The 21,463-nt window shown below is 33.7% G+C and overlaps 1 protein-coding gene across 2 annotated transcripts in view; it reads left to right on the top strand.

The window, feature by feature from the left end:
* JAK2 (Janus kinase 2) overlaps positions 1-19,403 on the top strand; it is a 92,856-nt gene extending 73,453 nt beyond the window's left edge. The window contains exons 15-25 of one of the 2 annotated variants that reach the window (XM_045840521.1): positions 944-1,071; positions 1,840-1,978; positions 5,367-5,518; positions 5,663-5,813; positions 6,558-6,694; positions 8,764-8,953; positions 9,536-9,660; positions 9,833-10,005; positions 17,180-17,297; positions 18,856-18,969; positions 19,235-19,403. In XM_045840521.1, the coding sequence (XP_045696477.1) occupies positions 944-1,071; positions 1,840-1,978; positions 5,367-5,518; positions 5,663-5,813; positions 6,558-6,694; positions 8,764-8,953; positions 9,536-9,660; positions 9,833-10,005; positions 17,180-17,297; positions 18,856-18,969; positions 19,235-19,342 (1,535 nt within the window). In that variant the 3' untranslated portion in view covers positions 19,343-19,403. Of the gene's footprint in view, positions 1-943; positions 1,072-1,839; positions 1,979-5,366; positions 5,519-5,662; positions 5,814-6,557; positions 6,695-8,763; positions 8,954-9,535; positions 9,661-9,832; positions 10,006-14,307; positions 14,428-17,179; positions 17,298-18,855; positions 18,970-19,234 lie in introns of those variants that run through there. The other variant, XM_045840522.1, reaches the window with a different exon arrangement.
* The last annotated feature ends 2,060 nt before the right edge of the window (positions 19,404-21,463 follow it).

Raw genomic sequence — 21,463 nt, 5'->3', positions numbered from 1 at the left:
AAGAAGAATTTCAGGAAGTTTTGAATGTTTAAATAGTTTCATGGAAGAAAAAATTATGTGAGAAATTCTCATTTGTTTTGAAAAAGCAGCCATAATTTAGTACTGACACATCACGGTGTACTGAAGTAATATTTTATGTGTGTGTGTATAAAATGTGTATATAATAATGTTATATATACATTATACAATATTTATGTACATAATAATATATAATACATGATGCAATATATATCATTACTATATGTAATACATAATTACGTATAATATTGTAGATACAGTGGTTTAGGTTCCTACCTTTTACTGTTGTGAATAAACTAAACTCCTCTCAAATGGTACATAGCTGTTAAGCTTTCTTTGAATTAGTGAATTTTACCCTGATTGGTGTGGCTCAGTGAGTTAGACATTGCCCTGCAACAACCTGAAAGGTCACCGGTTCAATTCCTGGTCAGAGCACAAGCCTTGGTTGTGGGCCAAGTCTCCAGCTGGGGGCATGCAAGAGGCAACCAATTGATGTTTCTCTTACACACTGATGTTGTTCTCCCTCTCTTTCTCCGTTTTTTTCCATCTCTAACTATATGTAAATAAATAAAATATTTTTAAAAATTAGTGAATTTTAGCCCTGGCTGGCGTAGCTCAGTGGATTGAGCGCGGGCTGGGAACCAAAGTGTCCCAGGTTCGATTCCCAGCCAGGGTACATTCCTGGGTTGCAGGCCATAACCCCCAGCAACTGCACATTGATGTTTCTCTCTCTCTCTCTCTCTCCCTCCCTTCCCTCTCTAAAAAATAAATAAATAAAATTAAAAAAAAAATTAGTGAATTTTATATAGTTAAATCTCTTTTATAATACCCACATATAACTATAAATATATTTATAAAAGTTTAAAATTACATATTTTTATTGTGTATGTATACTACAGCCTTATTATCTTATATTTTTATGCAGATATTCTGGTTCAGGAGTTTGTGAAATTTGGATCACTAGATACATATTTAAAAAAGAATAAAACTTCTATAAATATATTATGGAAACTTGAAGTGGCTAAACAGCTGGCATGGGCCATGCATTTTCTAGTAAGTAATTAGTATATTCTTCTATCAAAAATTTGTTTCATTTTATGAAGCAGTGTAGAAAGGCTCTTGACCTGGGAGTAAGAAATAAATTTATGAATGGATGCTGAGTAATTTAATCTGTGTTAGTTTATGAAAGGTATTATTTTAGGCACATAGTTTTAAATAATTTAGAAATAGTTTTGTCATCCCACCAATCTTGGAGAACTGAAGAACAGACGGTCTGTAGTTTGTGTCACTTAGGTTGAGAGAATTTAACCAAAAATTATGCAGAAACTTGTGTTTACTATGGATGGTAGAAAACACCTTAGAATATAACTTGTTGTGGTATTTGTGGGCAATTAGAAATTATGCCCAATAAGAAAGCAATATTGCTAAAGAAGGAGAATACCAGAGGGTCAGCCAGTGATCAGATTCCTCAGAGTGCACCTGTATTGTGCTGCTGAACAAAATAGTATTTCTGTCAGCTACCACCTAGAAATAGATGCTACTTAAAATCTCAGCTTTAGAAACTAAAGTGGCATTGAGTAGTTTTAATGTATTTGTCTTATTATGGGTATAGATTATTTTATCATTTAAAATATAAAACAGGAAGCATACTGTTAGCCATACAATTTCCTTTTGTTATCTCAAAGTATACCTCCAAATTAATTTTACTAATTAATACTATCTTAGTTTTCTTTTTTAAATCCATTTTGGGGTCTAAGTTATATTGAGTGCTTGTATATTTATGGATTGATATTTGAATGTATGTCCATTTTACTTTAATAGGAAGAAAAAACCCTTATCCATGGGAATGTGTGTGCCAAAAATATTCTACTTATCAGAGAAGAAGACAGGAAGATAGGAAATCCTCCTTTCATCAAACTTAGTGATCCTGGCATTAGTATTACAGTTTTGCCAAAGGACAGTAAGTTCTACAAGGATTGTATTTAACTTCATTAAGTTTTACTTGGAGGGTTGAATTAAAAAAGTGTTAATTCTTAAACCATTTTATTGACTTGTTCTTGATTAATAATAAAATTTACCATTTTTGGCAATCTAAATTAAGTAATAGTTACATTCAAGTCTCTGTCCATTTGTCCTTATAAGCTTGTTACTATGAACTGTCAACTGATGGTCATTGGTGCTAATTCAGTGCCAATGGGAATCCCCAAATTTGGGGTGTGGTAGAAAGGGAAACTTTGTTCAGTGCATAACAGGGCAATTGTGATACAGAATGACTGTGAAAACAGGCGGCCCTGGGGTCAGACCCCTTTCTGGCTAGACACCTCTGCTCTGCTCTGCTCCTTGTTGGTCTGCTGTGCTTCATGCCAGTCTGCTCAGCACTGTGCTGGTCTGCTCTGTTCTGTGCCAATCTGCTTTGGTGAGAAGCCAGGGAAATGCTGTTTTTTCTTGGATGGAAAGTAAAGTGCACTTTCAGAGCAAGAGGCCAGGGGGCTTATATCGACAGAAATCTTCGCGTCTTCCCTAATCATTCTGTCTTTATGCAAATGAGGCTTCCAGATCCTTACAGTTTGATTGGTCCAAAAGTCACTGTCCCAATTGGTCAGAACAGAGCCAGTCTAGTTGGCTGGAGTTATGCTGCTCCAATTGGACGAGAAAAGCCTTAGTCCTATTGATTGAAATAGGATTTCACAGCTTCTTTATAAGGGCTGACTCAGATGGTAGAATCACAGTGCAGGCATGCAGTTCAGTGCAGAGGCAAGTAGTTCAGTGCAGGCTTCTCCTTAAAGTACAGTTTGTATGAGAGGCTACCCCTGTGTAGAAATGTCTGCTAGGCTCTGTTTTTTGTTGGTGGTTTTTTTTGTTTGTTTGTTTTTCAAATTTGAGCTCAGTTAGCCACCAGGAGCCCTTCTTGGTAGGCATTTTCTTTCTCAGGGTCCACAGGACTGTAAGATAATTTTTTTAAACAGTTTTAATCCCCAATTCTATATGGAAGGGCAGATTTTATCTTTATATTTATTTTCTATTTTACTTATTTTTTGAAGACTATGATAATATGCAAAAATCTTGGCTATATTTCTGAATATTTCCTTAGATACCTACAGTACAATTACTGGGTCAAGGGATGGGAATATTTTTAAGGCCCTTGATATGAGTCATCAGGGAGCTCTCTGAAAAACTGGTATTTAATTGTCCTCAGAGGGCTTTCTAGCACTCTGGAGAACTCCTCATTTAATAGATGAAAATAACATCTCATTCGTTTGCTTTCCTGTTCTGTGATTACTCATGACATTGAAGAGTTTTTCGTAAACTTATTGTGTGCTTGAATTCACCCTTCACTGTTTCTTCACATGTTTTGTCTGGTTTTCTCTGCCAGTCTTAGTAAACTTTTTATTGATCCTCCTATATTCTTCATGGAATAATAGTAACCTTTCTCATTTTTTATCAAATTCTTTACAATTCTGATTCACTTTTTAATTTCTTAACATTAAGATTGTTTAAGTACGAAAATTTGTTGATAATTTTCTTTATAATTTCTTCCATTGCTTTTAGGCTTTAATAGTTCTTTCCTACCCACAGACAGAATATTCAACTAAATGTTTTTCTGTTTATTTGATGTTCTTTGTTTACTTGTTATGCCTATTGAACTGGAGTTTATTTGGATGTTTGTACAGTGTAGCTTAATTGACTTTTTTTGCGGAGTTAGCCAGTTTTACACTCTGTCTCTGTAGTATTCATGGGTCCTTTCTTTGTCATCTACTGCATTCTTCTAAATATCGGGATGTGCTTTGCATGTATATTTCTCATACATTTGTCAAATGACTTTTATTTTATTTATCATTTTATCCATAATTTTTAAAAATAGTTTTGATCCCTAATTGTATATGGAGGGTCAGATTTTATCCATTTTTAAAATGAAATTTTCTAATATTCTTTGAACCACAAGTAAATTTGCTAAATTTTTCTTTCCTTAGTCACTAAATAAAAATTTGAGGAGATATGTTTACCTAGTTTGAGACTTTAGTTTAATTACTCAGCTAATTCTGACTTTTTAAAGAATAAGACAAGCAAACCTTTCTTTTGTGTTTCTTAACCCTTCTGTTTAACACATTTAGTTAAAATGAACAATTTCAGTCGAATAGTTGAGAAAAGTTATTTTGGTCCAAATAATATAATTATATTTCATTATCTTAGCTAATTTCTCTAATTGAATGTTCTAATTTAGAATAAAAATTGACTGATTTTTGTGCATTGATGCATATTTGAGCATGCAGCATATTTAAGCATGTTTGATGCATGTACTTAAACTTGATGGCTTACCTGACAGTGAAGACAGATTATAAGACAGGAAGTGTTATAGAATCTTAGATTTGGTTCTCAGTGAAATTTTACCTTTTGGAATGAGAAGTGAAGAAAGAGAAAAACATATTCATATGATGAAGGAGAAAGGCACATGTATGTACTCTTTGAATATACCAAAAGATGCAACAGATCATCCTTCATTCTTTTCTATCCATCCACATACTTACGTTATTTATCTATGCCTGGATACAAGAAGGTGGAGTTAAAGTGCTCCCTCTTTTCTTGAATACCATTTTTTGATGAGGTCAAAGACCACAGAAACTTTACTGGAGAAATTCAATGATTTGAGCAGAACCTACACATAACTGATTCTGTTCCCAGAATATGTTGGTATAATTTACTCACCCATCTGCCTGTTGGTTTTTACTTTTTCATCCACAAATTAGAGCTACCACTGCTATTGAATCATTAAAATATAGTAGAATGTACCTTTGCTACTTACCTATTATAAAGAAATACAAAAAAAAATATCAAGAGGCAATTTTAGGACAAATTTTATGGGAAAAATCTTTTTAAGGTTTTATTTATTTTTAGAGAAGGGAAGGGAGGGAGAGAGAGAGGGAGCGAAACATCACTGTGTGGTTGCCTCTTGCATGCCACCTACTGGGGACCTGGCCTACAACCCAGGCATGTGCCCTGATTGGGAATCAAACCGGCAACCCTTTGGTTCAGAGGCTGACACTCAATCCACTGAGCCACACCAGCCATGGTGAAAAAAAATTTTTTGAATGCATTATTAATAGGAAGGGGTAAAGAACCACTATGATTTAATAGAAAGAATGTAGTTGATCCAGGATTCTAATTCTCTTAGTTCCATTAGGAAATTGTGTGACTTTGGGCAAATTACCATCTTTATGGATTTCAGTTTTGTCATTATTAAAGCAGATATTGAAATAGATGATTATTCAAATCACTTTAAAAAGTATTTGCATATTAAAGAATTACTTGTGAGCTCTACTTAACCCTACAATGTTCTGATCATTTAAAAGTTCTTCAGGAGAGAATACCGTGGGTACCGCCTGAATGCATTGAAAATCCTAAAAGTTTAAACTTGGCAACAGACAAGTGGAGTTTTGGTACCACTTTGTGGGAAATCTGCAGTGGAGGAGATAAGCCTCTGAATGCTTTGGATTCTCAGAGAGTAAGTTTTTATAGACTGAAATTGGATTAATTCTGTGATCCTTGATGTTTCACATGATTTTATATGTTTTTAGCCCATCTGATGTTAAAAAGGTTGATAAGGCATTCTGCAATTTATTCTCAATGTATGGTTCTTTAATTATAGAAGCTACAGTTTTATGAAGATAGACACCAGCTTCCTGCACCAAAATGGACAGAGTTAGCAAATCTTATTAATAATTGTATGGATTATGAACCAGATTTTAGACCTTCCTTCAGAGCCATCATACGAGATCTAAACAGTTTGTTTACTCCTGGTATGTATTGATGGAACAGCCTTACTGATTCTCCAGGTATCTTTCTATTTTTATTGTATTTAACAGATCTTTAGTAATTTTATAATCCCTTCCAGTAAGTTCTTTAATGTCTTTACCACTTCTTAACTTCTTATGGTTGTATGACTTTTCCTACTTTACACATTTTCTAGTCTCTGTGATTGATCAGTCTTTCCACTTTTAAAAGCTTTTTCTCCTTCAGTTACCCAGTATTAGTCTTCCACTTGATGAGTAGTGTACTTGATGAGTAGTGATGAGTAGTGATAAGACAAAAGTATATTTGTCTTATTTGAGTTTTTAAAAACAATTCCTTTTTTTAAACCAGTATTTATATGTTTTATAATATATTTTCTAAACATAAGTAGATTTGTTTTTGTTTGTCCTCTGCTTTAAATATGTATGTGTCTGACCCACAGGTATTTCCTGTTTCAATACCAGTCACTATTTTCACAGGAAATGTCAGGATATATTCTTACTTTATAAATATTAAAACTCCCTATCTTGTAGTCATTTATCCTTTGTAAAAATCTTTCTTGAAAGCCTGTCAGATTATGGGTAATAATTAAAGGCTCCCATTAATATAATCTAAACTATTAGAGTTACCCTATATTAGTTTATATTTAGTATTTCTAACTCATAATTATTTTGGTCAGCTTGAATACACATCATTTTAACCCAGAGAATGTATTTCCCAGCTTCTGGTGCTAATATACTTTATTTTGGCAGATTATGAACTATTAACAGAGAATGACATGTTACCAAATATGAGGATAGGTGCCCTAGGGTTTTCTGGTGCTTTTGAAGACCGAGACCCTACTCAGTTTGAAGAGAGACACTTGAAATTTCTGCAGCAGCTTGGCAAGGTAAGGTGACAGAAGTTTTAAAATATAGTATAATCATAGAACATTTTATTTAGAAAAAAAAATCTTTAGAGATTCTCTGAAGTTCATATTTCACAAATTTTTAAGTAAGGAGTATTTGTAGAACAAAGATGTAGTTGTCAGGAGTTCTGAGGACTTCTCAGACCCTTTAATGTGTAATGTGCATTGAGTATCTTCAAGAGGTTGATAAATTAGTCAGTATTTCCCTGGTTGATTTGACCATGGAACTCTTTCTTGGTAGAGGGCATTTTATTTACAAAATAGAGAAAGGAATAATTGAATTAAGCCTTTCTACTCACTTCCTTTTGTAGTCATCTCAGGGAAAAGGACTGTCATCAGAGTCTACTTGTTGACTGTGTTCACTAGCAGACAGTTTCTTTCTGCTAAAAGGTGACATAGTCATGCTTAGTCTACATATTTAAGACAAGTAAAAGCTCAGTTCTTAGCAGGTCCAATCATAGTGGTAAGCTCTTTTTTTTCCTAAGTTTGCTAGTATAGGGTTCTGTACCATGTGACCTTATGAGCTGGATTTTGGTACAAACATATTATGAAGGCTTCTCTTAGGCCTTGTTTCTAACATAAATGTTCTGATCCCTCTTTACCAGAGTTAAACACTGGGAATTATATTGGGCGTTGATTTAGCTATTTAATACTTTGCTGCTGTTCTGTATTTGTAAACATTCTCAAGAATGTTTCAAGTGATGTAGCAATGGCAAAAAAAAAAAAAGAAGAAGAAGTCTATTGTTGTGTAACAAGTTACCCTAGAACCTAACAGCTGAAAACAGCTTTTATTATCAGCTAGCTTAGGTGAGTCATGATGCTGGTGTCAACTTAGTGGACGTCAGCCAGATCTGGCAGTCTCAGCTGAAGGCTTGACAAGGGGAAGATCCATTCTCAAGCTCACTCATGTGGCTGTTGCCAGGCTTCAGAATGTCTGCTTTAAGCTCAGTACATGGGCCTCTCTGTAGGATTGCCTCACAGCATGGCAGCTGAGAGCAAACACCTGCAGTGGAAACCATGGCCATTTTATAACCTAATCTCATAAGGGACATCTCGCCCCTTGCTATGTGGCCTCTGTAATTAGAGATTTAACTTTGAGGTTATATATGGTCTAAGTTTTTTTTAATTGACTTCAAATATATAACTGAAAATATAATCACTTAGAATCTTATAGCGCAAGGGCTGTGTTGTTTTATTCTTTAAGAAGGCAATAGTATCCAAAATATGCTAATTAGATTAATGCCCTAAAGTTAATTTTTAATGTTATATATCAACTTATCTTTAACAACTTGCCAAAAAAAATCCCCATAGGTTAAAAATTTACTTTTTTGAGCAAATCAGACTTGGTATTAGTCTGCTCAGGCTGCCATAACAAAATACCATAACCTTGGTGCCTTAAATATCAGATATTTATTTCTGATAGTTCTGGAGGCTAGAAAGTCCAACATCAAGGTTCTGGCAGGATTTGGTTGCTGGTATGTCTCTCTTCTTGTGCCCTCATATGACAGAGAGCTCTGGTGTCCCTTCCTCTTATAAAGACACCAGCCCTGTGAGAGTAAGACCTCTCCCTTATGACCTCATTCATCCCTTATCATTTCTTCACAGGCCATACACTCATATTGGGGGTTAAGGCTCTATGATGAATTATAGGGGGACATACACATTCAGTCATAATAGACCCTTACTCCATCCAGTGCACTGACAGCAAATATCAAAGGGTATATTGGGAAGAAGCAAAGTTCTTTCTGGAAGTTAGTAATAGAAATTTAGGAATTCCCTGGCATGTCCCTTGCCAGGGATAATATTCATAATTTATGTTTAAATGCTTTCTTGAAGTTGTTTATAATTCTTTTTGAAGAAATTAAGTATGTAGGTTTACTACCCACCTGCTGAAACACTATTTCCTTTTTTTATTCTGAAAGTTGCCTAATGTAAGCTTAGAGATGTCTGTTAGTTTTAGTTGTTGGAATTGCTTATGTAATTACCATAGAATTTGTTAGTATTTGTGTAAAAAACTTGAGATTTCTATCCTTACATGCTGCGTTGTTTAGGGTAATTTTGGGAGTGTGGAGATGTGCCGGTATGACCCTCTACAGGACAACACTGGGGAGGTGGTGGCTGTGAAGAAGCTTCAGCACAGTACTGAAGAGCACCTCAGGGACTTTGAAAGGGAAATTGAAATCCTTAAATCCCTGCAACATGACAACATTGTAAAGTACAAGGGAGTGTGCTACAGTGCTGGTATGTTGCCCACTGAAACCTATTTTGAACTCAAGATATGTCATTGGCATCCTGAGTAATTAAAACATATACTGTCTTAAGATCTGGACTTATAATATACTAGTGACCAGAGAGAAGACTAGAGGTGCTGCTTGGTGATGGTGCACTGTAACTACAGGAGATCTTTGACTAGTTGGTTAATCATTCTCTTCACTGAGGATAGTGGTTATCACTCTTTCTTAAGCTTATCAAGTGAATATCATTTTTAAAGAAAGAAATTGCCTTTGATCACATTTTCTTTAAAAATATTTTAAAAACTAGATGCTTTTTGTTTAATACAAGATGAGAAAAGTTTTCTCAGCTTATTTTGGTTTGCATAAAGGATTACAGAAGATCAAAATATAACTATTTTTGAAGCTTTTTAAAACTTTTTGATTCAAAAGCCTGTGTTCTTTATTTTATCACCTATAATTTGTAATAAAATTTTGTCATCTTAGACTCAGGTTTTATATATCTTTAAGTCATTTATGTATGGTTGTTTTTAAATATTTTATCAGTAAAATATGACAAAGTAAAATTATGTTCTCATTTGTATTTTAAAAGGCCGGCGTAATTTAAGATTAATTATGGAATATTTACCATATGGAAGTTTACGTGACTATCTCCAGAAGCATAAAGAACGGATAGATCATAAAAAACTTCTGCAGTACACATTTCAAATATGCAAGGTACCTAATATTCTGGCTATTTGTTGTAGATGAGGAGAGCATGTTGAACTAATTGTTAAGAAATTCTCCAGTTTTTCTTAGATAATTAAGGGTATATATATATATAGGCAAGACCATTTAAATTATTTATGTTTACAAAACCAGCTAAAGAAGAATGATATTTTATCCATAGGGTATGGAGTATCTTGGTACAAAAAGGTATATCCACAGGGATCTGGCAACAAGGAACATATTGGTGGAGAATGAAAACAGAGTTAAAATTGGAGATTTTGGATTAACCAAAGTCTTGCCACAAGACAAAGAATACTACAAAGTGAAAGAACCTGGTGAAAGTCCCATATTCTGGTGAGTATATTTTAGTACAATATAAAATGAAATTTTAGAGCACAAACTTCAAACTTTATTTTTACTATTATTAATAGTCTGTCAATAGCAAAAATTTATCATATGGTTGCATTAGGTTTAAATGCATTTAATGGATTATCTCATTTAATCCTTACAACCACCTTTGGAAAATATGTATTATTATCTCATTTTAATCATAAGGGACCTGAATTGTAGATAGGGGAAATAGCTTTCTCAAGGTCAAGGTTTTTTATATTACATATACCAAGTGAAATCATAGGGTATTGGTCCTTCTCTGTCTGACTTACTTCACTTAGCATGATACCTTAGAAGTGTTGGGTGTTTCTAGGGAGATGGGTGAAAAAGGTGGAAGGGAATAGGCCGTACAAACTTCCAGTTATAAAATAAGTCAGTCACTGGGATGTAATGTGCAGCATAAGAAATATAGTCAGAAGTATTACAGTGACTTTGTATAGTGACAGATGGTTAACTAGATTTATCACAGTGATTTCCTCGTAAGGTATGTAAATGTTGAATAACTATGTTGTACACTTGAAACCCATGTTATATGTCAACTATATTTAAGTGAAAAGAAAAGAAGTAAAGTAGTAGTTAATTTTTTAAAAAAAATTTTACTGGTAGATCAGAGGAAGGGCATTCCATAAGAAGAACAAGAACAAGAGGGTCAGGGGCTTGCAAGTGAGGACATAATTACAGAATGAACAAGGAGTAATTGGGACTAGAATGGTATTGATCTCTGTATATTGTGTTAATTAGTTCAGACTTTATTTAATAGAAAGTGTGTAGGTGAGATATTAGAGGCGTTCTCCAGGAGCATAGTGTGGTGGGACTCAGAATTTAGGAATGTAAATCTAAATCTTTTTTGTTCTCCTCTTCTACTTTTGGTGGAGAACAGCAGTTCTCAAAGTGTCAGGACCTCTGATACTCTCTCAGGGAGTCCGTGTTATCAGAAGTTATTTTCATAATAATACTAAGATGTTATTTGCCTTTTTTACTTCAATTTTTTCCATGATTAGATAGTGGAATTTTTCATAGGCTATAATTTTATGGTCTCCTATTAAACCAAACATTGAAGAAACTTAAATGTAAAACAGTGCTACTCTTCTCACAAAACTATTCTAGTTTGCAAAATAGTTATTTTTCATAAAATTTATTTGTTAACATGTACTGGATTTATTGTTATTTTCAGTGAATTAATAAGTACTTTAACGTTTCCTTAGTTTTACTGTATAACATGGTAAATATTGATAGAAATAACCCTCACAAACAAAAACTTTTTTGGGAACTTCAATAATTTTTAAGAGCATTTAGGGGGTCTTTAACTAATGTTTGAGAACTGCTGGTGTAGAGGGTGTGTTGCATTAAGGAGAGTCTAACAGCAGGGAGAGGCTAACTAGGCAACTTTTGCAGGAATCTAGGCCATTAGTTTTTAAACCCTTTTGTGTATATATCCACTGAAAATTATAAAAACTGTGTATTGTCTCACACATTTTCAAATTGATAGCTGAAGTTGTTCTTCATAAATTTAAATAGTTGTAAATAATATGTTTTCTAAAGTATTGTATCCAATGAAATCTAAATACAGCAATTTGATACCTATTGTCACCCAGTTAAATTTGGTATAGGAACAGACATTTTATTTTTGATAAAAATTTTATATCATTCTGTTTCTCTTCTCCCTTAAAAGATTTCATTTATTTATTTTTAATGACAGGGGAGGGAGAAAGAGAGGAAGAGAAACATCAATATGTGGTTGCCTCTTGTGCAGCCACCACTGGGGACCTGGCCCACAAACCAGGCATGTGCCTCAACTGGGAATCGAACCAGTGATCCTTTGGTTCGCAGGCTAACACTCAGTCCACTGAGCCACACCAGCCTGGTCTTTTTTCTCTTCAAAATTATATTCAAATTATATTTCTACTTTCCTTCTCACCCCGAAGTTTGCATAATGTATTATATTTATACTTGGAAAATCCTTCGATTACCTATCTCATTTATAACCAAAATATGTATATAAATTGTAATTAATTTTTAAATTTCCTCTGACCACAAAACTCATAAGTTTTTACATTTTTATTCTGGATTGAGTCATCATTGAAGTTATTAGGATATAATTTTGTAAAGCAGTGTAAATAAATTACACATTTGGATAATTGTTTAAAAATTTTTGTTGGAGACTTTCTTAATGAGATAAATGGAGTTTCCCCTTTGATGAGTTCATATATTCTTGATGAATACTTTTTATTTCTATATTGGGACCAATTCAGCATAAATTCTTTATTTTTGCATCTTCATACATATAAACACTGAGAAAACTACTTTGTGTAAATAGGTAGGAATGGAAGGTAGGATACTGTTTGTTATAATAGTATCATTTATTTCTATGACTCCTGAGATATGTAGTAAAAATGTATATAGTAATCTTCCATTAAAACTTATCTATTAGCGGGCAATATGATTAGATCTATTTTCATTGTTCTTAAAGCAAATAATTAAAGCCACTTGCTTTTCTAATGACCCAGTCATGAGAGTCATTCATTTTCTCCATCTCTGAGAAGCAGTATACCAAAATAGTTTTTCAAATTAATTTAAATTGTGGTGTTACTCTCATTTAGAGGCATCTTGTTTAAAATGATACATTCAGAAAAGGTTGCAAAAACAGAATATTTTAAATTTCAATATAGCATTTTTTTTATATTTTTTTTTAGGTAGGAAGGGAAGGAAAAAGAGAGAGAGAAAGAAGCATCAATGTGTGGTTGCCTCTCGCACACTCCCTACTGAGGCCCTAGCAGGCAACTCAGACATGTGCTCTGACTGGGAATTGAACCAGTGACCCTTTGGTTAGCAGGCTGGCGCTCAATCCACTGAGCTACACCAGCCAGGGCAATGTAGCGCTTTTTAATAACACTTTGTATCACATTTAAATATATTATTTAAATATGACAAGTCTTTGTGCTGCCTCAAAGGTTGAGTCAGTTTATGAAGAATATTTTTTATATTACCCATTTGGCAATGCCTGACCTCATAAACAGATTACACTTAACTTCCAACAGAAAAATCTGACTTCAATTTTCAACTTAAGCACTTATAGTAATATTATGAAATATTATTTTTTTAAAGATTTTATTTATTTATTTTTAGGAAGGAAAGGGAGGGAGAAAGAGAGAGAGAGAGAAACATCAATGTGCGGTTGCTGGGGGCCGTGGCCTCCAACCCAGGCATGTGCCCTGACTGGGAATCGAACCTGCGACACTGGTTCGCAGCCCGAGCTCAATCCACTGAGCTACACCAGCCAGGGCTGAAATATTATTTTTAAAAAAACCAGAATAAATTGCAGAACACATGTGCAGAGGCATGTTTATAATGAAGCTAACAAAGCATATTTCCCAGAGCTCCTTCCTTCCAAGATTTCTTCTTTTCTAGTTTTAAATATTCACTTTTATACCTAATTTTGTATCTTTTGTCATAATGAAAACCACTCAAATTATGTAAACTTTGGGCCCTGTATTTCTCCTTGCGTAGCTGGAAAACTAAATCACTAAGACAGTCAAGGTAAGCTTAAAATGATGTACTATATCTAGTATCATTAAGTTCATATTAAGTGGTGAAAATAAGACATAATGTCTCATTTAATTTACAATAAATAATACAGAATAAAATGTAGCTAAGACTGTAATTTATGAAGTAAGGTATATTCCTTCAGTAAATGTGTTGGGGAGATATGTATCAAATGCTGCTTTTGATTTTGGGGAATCATTAAATAAGCTTGAATAAAAATCATAAATAACATCATTTTCATCATGACCAAAATTTTCCTATGTGTTTTATGAAAAAGATGGCTGCTGTAAGCTGCTAAAAACTAACCAGATTGGCAATTGACATATAGTTTTATATTAACAAGTAAAAACATTAAGTGTTTTATAAAATGAAGTGAGGTTCACTACATTTTATATAAATATTTCAGAATATGAGTTAATAAAATAGCCAACTTACTGAATAGTGAACACTAACTCTGGTCTGAAAGAAATCAGTTGTAATTTTTATCCATAGGATTTAGGCATCAGATCTTTATAAAAATTATAATTTCACTTAAAAGAACGTATCATCTATATTGCTTTTGTTGTTCAAAAGTGCTTTTAAGCTAGTAGCACAATCCATCATGTCCTAGGGGTTGGTAGTAAGAAGAAATGAGGGAAAAATGCTTCTGTTGAAATATTTTTTAAAATTGTTGAAGCAGCGTTTTGTACTCATGGAGGACCGTTATCCTGTTCTCGCTAATAGGTCCCCTTGGAAAATCCTCTGTCCCTGGGATTGCTCTTCATTGGGTTTGAAGACCTCCGTACTAGTTGAGTACAGGATCTCACCTAATATCCTTCTAGTGATATCAACATAGGAGACTGATTTGAGATCTTTCTAAGACATGCTTTAGAGGGACTTGGTGGCTCATTAGACTTTGGAATGAAAAACAAGTCAAAATAATTGACAAGATTTCAAGCTGGGACAGTTACACAGATTGTGATGCAATTCTTTGTATCGCGAAAGTAAAATAGTCAGTAGCTTTTGGAAAGGTGGGGATGGAATTCTGTTTGCCTATAGAACATTAATATGTAAATATTCAGTAAGTCTGGAGTACAAAAGAAAGGTCAAAGATGTTATAAATTTAGGAGACTTCAGGATTTAGGTGGATGATACTACCTAAAGGAAAGCTTTTGACGGAGAGGAAGAGATCTGTTGCCAGTGTTGGGGAAAGCTAGGCTTAGAGGATGGAGGATAAAAGGGAACGTGTTGGGGAAGGGTAATTTACAACTAAATCTCTCAACCCATAACCTCATCAAAAAGATAGAAGAGAAAGACATCTGTTTTATTACTGAATGAGCATTAATCCAGAAATTAATGTGCATTAAAAGAAATCTACTTATAGATTGCAAAGAGAGAAAGAAATCTTACTCTTTTTTATGGCCAAGCAGATTCAACCCATTCATTACATAAATGTTCCCAAGATAAACAATAAGTAGTTTTCAAGTGAGAGGACTTGACATCAGCATTTGTTGCACACAGTTCCCCTAAATTCACTGGGTAATTAAAATCACCATCTGTGTTAACTAATTGGCTTTGCCAAAAGGAAAATGAACTCATGTCTTTATGACAAGAGATAATTTTGTGACTAGGAAGGGGCATCTGCTGAAGTTAGGTTCCTACACTCACAGAAACTGGGAGATAGGGGTGCTAACTTCCTTGATGATTACCTTCCAGAGAGATGGTTCCCAGGTTCTTGAGAAAGACATTTATTTAGGTAATACAACGCTAGCAAGAGACTTTTTGCTTAAAGCAAAAGCTTTAAAAAAATGTACCTACATCTGAAAGAGACAAAGAATTTACAATGGTAAGTATTTTAAAGTAAATAAATGCTTTCATAAAAGAGGAGGAAGAGTCATTTCCCTCATTTTCAATAGGGAGGACTGTATTTTTTTCTTTTTTGATTTGTATTTATATAAGTAATGAAAGAGAGAAAAAGCAACCTTGGAGATGATGAGCAGGGGAAGCTACAGAATGCTTTCATGAAAACCAAAAGATGAGAGTATTTTGCGGTGGTTAGGGGAGTAGCATTGTTTTCAGGAAGATTATGTTCCATTTGTGGGAGAAAGCTAGCATTCATTTAAAATATCATAACTAAATATGTAAAGTGCTTTTAAAAACAATATAAGATTAACATAGCATTACATGGTTAATTGTGTGGTATGGACTACAAGTTTTACAGAAATTCAATAATATTTGATCATTAAGACCTTGAATAGTCAGATAAGGATTCTTGGGAATACATTTTAAAGAAGAGATTAAATTTTTATAATTCATTTTTTTCATGTTGTAATTCATATTTTAATCTTATCAGTCTTAAACAGGTCCTTGTCAGCATCTTCCATAATGAGGATAAACTTAGCAATGTAACCAAGATATTCACAGTCCATTAGCCAAAAATGTTCCCTTGGTTAGAGTTGATGCTTGAGGAGTCAGTGGCACCATTCCTCCCTATGATTTCTAATATTTTCTGGGCTCCCTCACATAATCATTCTCCTGGGATAAACAGGTTCTTTCTTTTATATGTTAATAGCTTCAAGTCTTGCTCTAGTTTAGAAGCCATTTCTTTTCTTTCTGGAATACTATCTGTATTCATTTAAAGCTTAACTTGCAAAGAACAGCTTATTTTTCAGGGTTTTTGTTTTAAAAGATTTTGTTTATTTATTTTTAGAGAGAAGGGAAGGGAGGGAGAAAGAGAAGGAGAGAAACATCAGTGTGTGTTCACCTCTTGCACACCCCCTACTGTGGACATGGCCCGCAACCCTGGTATGTGCCCTGACTGGGAATCGAACCGGTGACCCTTTGGTTCGAAGCCCAGCACTCAATCCATTGAGCCACACCAACCAGGGCATTATTTTTTAGTTTTTAGAACATACTTGGCAGTTAACTCTGGTGTTTCCTGTAGAGACAGAAATGACCTTTTTTGGTTTTTAGTTATTTTTGTGTGTTGGAGGTTCCCAAGGCCACCCTCAGGTTTGAATCTCACTAGGAGGATTCATAGCACTCATCATTAAGTCATATTCATAGCTATGATTCCTTGCAGGGAAAGGATACAAAGCAAAATCAGCAAAGGGAAAAGGAGTCTGGGGCATAGCTAGAGGAAACCAAGCACAATCTTCCAAGGGTCCTTTCCCAGTAAAGTCGTTTGGGGCACACTTAATTTCCCCAGCAGTAAATTGTAACAACACATATCAAATGTTGTCTACCAAGTAAGCTCATTAGAAACTCAGTGCCCAAGGCCTTTGTTGGGATTGGACATGTATGTACCAAAATTCCAGACTCCTAGAAGGAAAGCAGGTGTTCAGCACAAACCATATTGTTTGCAGAAACATTTTAGACACAGTGAGCCACTGTTATCATTTAGAGAATTGTGGAAACCCTCCTGAAATCTAAGCTCCATGTACCAGTCAGGTGTCAACACTGCAAGCAGGACTTTTGGAGGATGGCAACCTCAAACCTGCTGTGTTAACTCTTTCCTGTACACTTTGCTTTTCCTTTAATCTAGTGGTTTGCAGGTAGAATCAAGAGTTGGCACATCAAGAAACCATCTTTTAAATGCTTTTCCTATATATCACAGGTATGCTCCAGAATCACTGACAGAGAGCAAGTTTTCTGTGGCCTCAGATGTTTGGAGCTTTGGAGTGGTTCTGTATGAACTTTTCACATACATTGAGAAGAGTAAAAGTCCACCAGCGGTCAGTGTGTTTTTTATTTACTTTCAACTTTTTTTCTGACATAAGGAAAGCTTTTTCCAAACAATAATAGTAAGCTTAAGGCTCATTTTAGGACCTCTTACTGCTTATTTGTAAGACAGCATCCAATAAAACAACCCTAAACTTATTCATTAAATAAACTTGAATTTTCAAAATGGGCGGGTAGAGTACTATCTACTGTATTCTTTTAATATTATCCTCAGTGAATCCAATAAACTCATTCAATGTAGGAGTGATTGCAAAAGTTGAAATAAACCTTTTACAGTAATTTTTTTCCTAATCATTGTGGAATTTTTTTAATATAAAAAAGCATGAAAAAAATCATATCTAATTCAACTACTCAGTGATAACTACTTTAATATTGTGGTATGTTTTCTTCCAGGCTTGTTTTCATTTTATATGTAGCAGTTAAATTTTATTAAAATATTACTTTTGTAAAATAAAGGTTATGACACTATACAGCTTGCTATCCTGCTTTTTCGTTAAGTATTAGAGCATGAATATTTTCCTGTGTGGATAAATATTTCCTGCAAATATGGCTTCTATCTTCTGTATAGCATTTCATAGTAAGGATATAATATCTAAACAATTATTTTCCATTTTTCAGTCTTTTAAATAACACCTCAAGGAACATCGTGAATAAGTATATATAAATATTTATTTATCTCTGATTGTCACCTTAGAATGAAAGTATAATGATAGATGAAAGGTAATGAACTCCTTGAAAAGTTTTTGATTATTTCCAAATGCATTCTAGAAAAGCTGTACCAGGTTATACTGTCAATAGCAGTGCACAGGGTATATACATTTCATCATTTGGTAGTATTGACCATTATGTTCTTAGGCAGTTTTGCCAAATGATAGGAGAGAAGTTGCATCTATTTGATTTTAATTTATGTTTCTTCTATTAGTGTGCCTGAATACATATTCTTTGGGTATTCAGAATGAGTGTATGTGTGTGTGTGCATTGTCTCCCTATGTGCTTTGCCCAATATTATATTTATGGTTTTTCTTACCAGTTTATAAGAGCTCTTTATATTTCAATTAATGATGTGTTTTGAATATTTTTCTAGTTTTACAGTTCAGACTTTTATGAATTCTTAACATATGAACATTTTTTCTTTGTATGCATTTAGGCTTAAACATTCATTCTGCACTTTCTTTTTATTATGTCCTCTTTTACCTTCAAGTTTTTATTTCAGCTGAAATGTAATAGGACAGGTTAAAACAATAATAACCAAAAAAATGTGAATATGTTTTTAGTTCACTTGTTTTGGGTCCTTCTTAGGGAATTTGTGTTGAATATATTACAGTTATGGAAATGGCATTATAGAAGTTCCACATTTAACAGTCTTTTCTGAACTATTACTGAAAAGGAAGTTTTTAATCATTAAAAATAGTCTACTTTTAAAAGGTTTCAAATGTATAAGGTAACATACATATGCAGAATTTTTCCAATTCACTGGAAGAAGTTGAGAAAATTCTGCTTCAAATTAAGTGTACCCCAAAAAATCTCATTAAAAGTGGGTTTGTGTTTCAGGAATTCATGCGTATGATTGGCAATGACAAACAAGGACAGATGATTGTGTTTCATTTGATAGAGCTCTTGAAGAATAATGGAAGGTTACCTAGACCAGATGGATGCCCGGATGAGGTAACAAAAAAATTTTTTTATTCATAGGAGTCATGCAGTTGTCTTTTCTTTTAAAACAAGGACTTCAGGTCACTTTATGAAATTTAACTGATGGATTCTTAGATAAGTAGCATAAATCATAAATCACATGACTGTGGATCTAGACATAGCCATGAAGTCCACCTGTATGGGAGAATAAAATGGGAGTTCTGAATTCATGTCTTCTGCCAATTAAAAGGGAGGTCTTTGTGCTCATTGTTATTTTGGTTTATTTTCTCTTTTATAGATTTATGTGATCATGACAGAATGCTGGAACAATAATGTAAATCAACGCCCCTCTTTTAGACACCTCGCTCTTCGAGTTGATCAAATAAGGGACAATATGGCTGGATGAAAGCAATGAACTTCAGACTCTGAGACCAAAATAAAGTTAGAGAACAAAGTTTTGTATTTCACATTGCTGTGGACTATTACTGTATACATCATTGTTTTGTGTATCATGATGCTAACCACAAAGATGTAGAAATACCTGCTCAAAACTTTAAAGTTCAGTGAATATTTCTTTATGAAGATACCAGTAAAAGAAATTGATGAAAAGTCCTTAGCAAAGAATTTTATAAAAAGTTTCATGAACCTAATCAGTCAATTAATATCACCTTTTTTGGCAAAAGAAAAAACAAACATTTTTTAACTTAGAATTTTGAGAGATGAAAAAGTTGTAATATAAATTTTGCAGTGTTAAAGATGCACAGAATATATATGTACAGTTTTTACCACAGAGAATGTATAAATACCTTGGTATCTTGTGTGATGTTTTACAAAAGGACTGGTATTCATTAATGGTATTTTCTAATTTTTTCATAGTTGACCTATAACTTTACAAGCAAATTAAGATGCTCAGATCATTGAATAAGCACCTTTGTGTTCCTGTTCATCTGTATCACTGGCCAGAAATATAAGCAGTTGTACACTTTTTGCTTGTAGTTCTATGTACTGTAAATACTTTTTTGAAGAAAAGGGAACAAGTGTTTAGTTTTATTTGTATAGGAAATCTCCTAAAAAATACATTTTGAAATGAAACAAGTTTACAAAACTGTAACACAATCTATTTTCTTATTTGTCTCCCTGTATCTATTTGTGTATTTTTTTTTAATAGAACTATCTTTGAGCTTTTCCAAGACTATGGTGAATAGTTTTCTTTTAAAATCTTGAGGTTACAAATGCAGGAATATTGTCATCCTTTGAGCTGTTGGCTGCCAATAAGATTCTCCAATCCCTGGGATCTATGGCCATGCGTTAAATTTGAGTGTAAGCCATAAGAGACTTTGTTCTTAAATATATGAGCCTATTAAGGTGCATAGTATGGATTAGGAATTTTTTTCTAAAGACTATTTTAGGGATTTTAGAAGTCTCTATTGTAGTCACAGAAGAAATTTTCTTTTGTTAGAGATTCTTACAGCAAGGGAGAAGTGAGAATAAATTGGTGGAAAAATATGCTTGTTATTTTATTCAAGAACGCCAGTAGAAAATTCATAATATGCCATTAAGAAAAATGAAAGTGTACATATTTTCAGTGCAGCATAAAGGGTTGTTTATTGTCTTTGTCATTTGCATTAGTACTACTCCATTTTAGACACCATATCTAAGTTATGGCAGATTTGTCATGTTATTTATAGAGTTTAAAATACTGAGTATTTTGGTTAAAAAGAAAATAGTTTTTTATTTTAGTTTTGATCATATATGCTATTGTTTAACTTGTATTTAAGACTTTTGATTATTTTTTTAAAGATTTTATTTATTTATTTTTAGAGAGGGAAGGGAGGGAGGGAGGGGGAGAGAGAGAGAGAGAGGGAGGGAGGGAGGGAGGGAGGGAGAGAGACATCAATGTGTGGTTGCTGGGGGTCATGGCCTGCAACCCAGGCATGTGCCCTGACTGGGAGTCGAACCTGCGACACTTTCGCAGTTCGTGCTCAATCCACTGAGCTATGCCAGCCAGGGTGACTTTTGATTATTTTTTGGAGCTTGTATTTAAGACTTTCCATTATTTTTCTAACTTTTTTGAGCTAGTTTTAAAGTATAAATTATATAAGCAAAAGTGCTTTACATTTTTCAATATAAATGTTTTCAATGTCAAACATTGCTAAGGTTTGAGATTTTTTGGTTGGAAGAAAAGAGAAGAAATGCTTTTTACATTTTAAAACATTTTATTAGTTATCAACTTCCAAAATCATCTAAAATGATAGTGTATTAAATTTTAAAAGATTTCTACTAGCTATTTTGATGAAAGTTGAATATAATTTTTATTTAACTTGTAAAAATGCTGCAAGGATCTATAAATATAGTGTAATTAAAGATCTTCTATTTTGTTACTTTTCAAGTCAAAAGTAGTGTTGACAGGAGAGTCCCGGTTCTTCCTGTTGACGCATATAAAGAATTACATATTAGCAATTCTAGTAGTATGTAATCAGTTTATTAGTGGCCCATTCCCATGGAAGAGAACAGGACTGGGTAGAGT

This window comes from Phyllostomus hastatus, unplaced genomic scaffold, assembly GCF_019186645.2.
Source record: "Phyllostomus hastatus isolate PE091 unplaced genomic scaffold, TTU_PhHast_1.1 phas_contig_34, whole genome shotgun sequence".
Taxonomy (NCBI): domain Eukaryota; kingdom Metazoa; phylum Chordata; class Mammalia; order Chiroptera; family Phyllostomidae; genus Phyllostomus; species Phyllostomus hastatus.
Note: the sequence above shows the minus strand (reverse complement) of the source record. Positions and strands in the feature narration are given on the sequence as shown.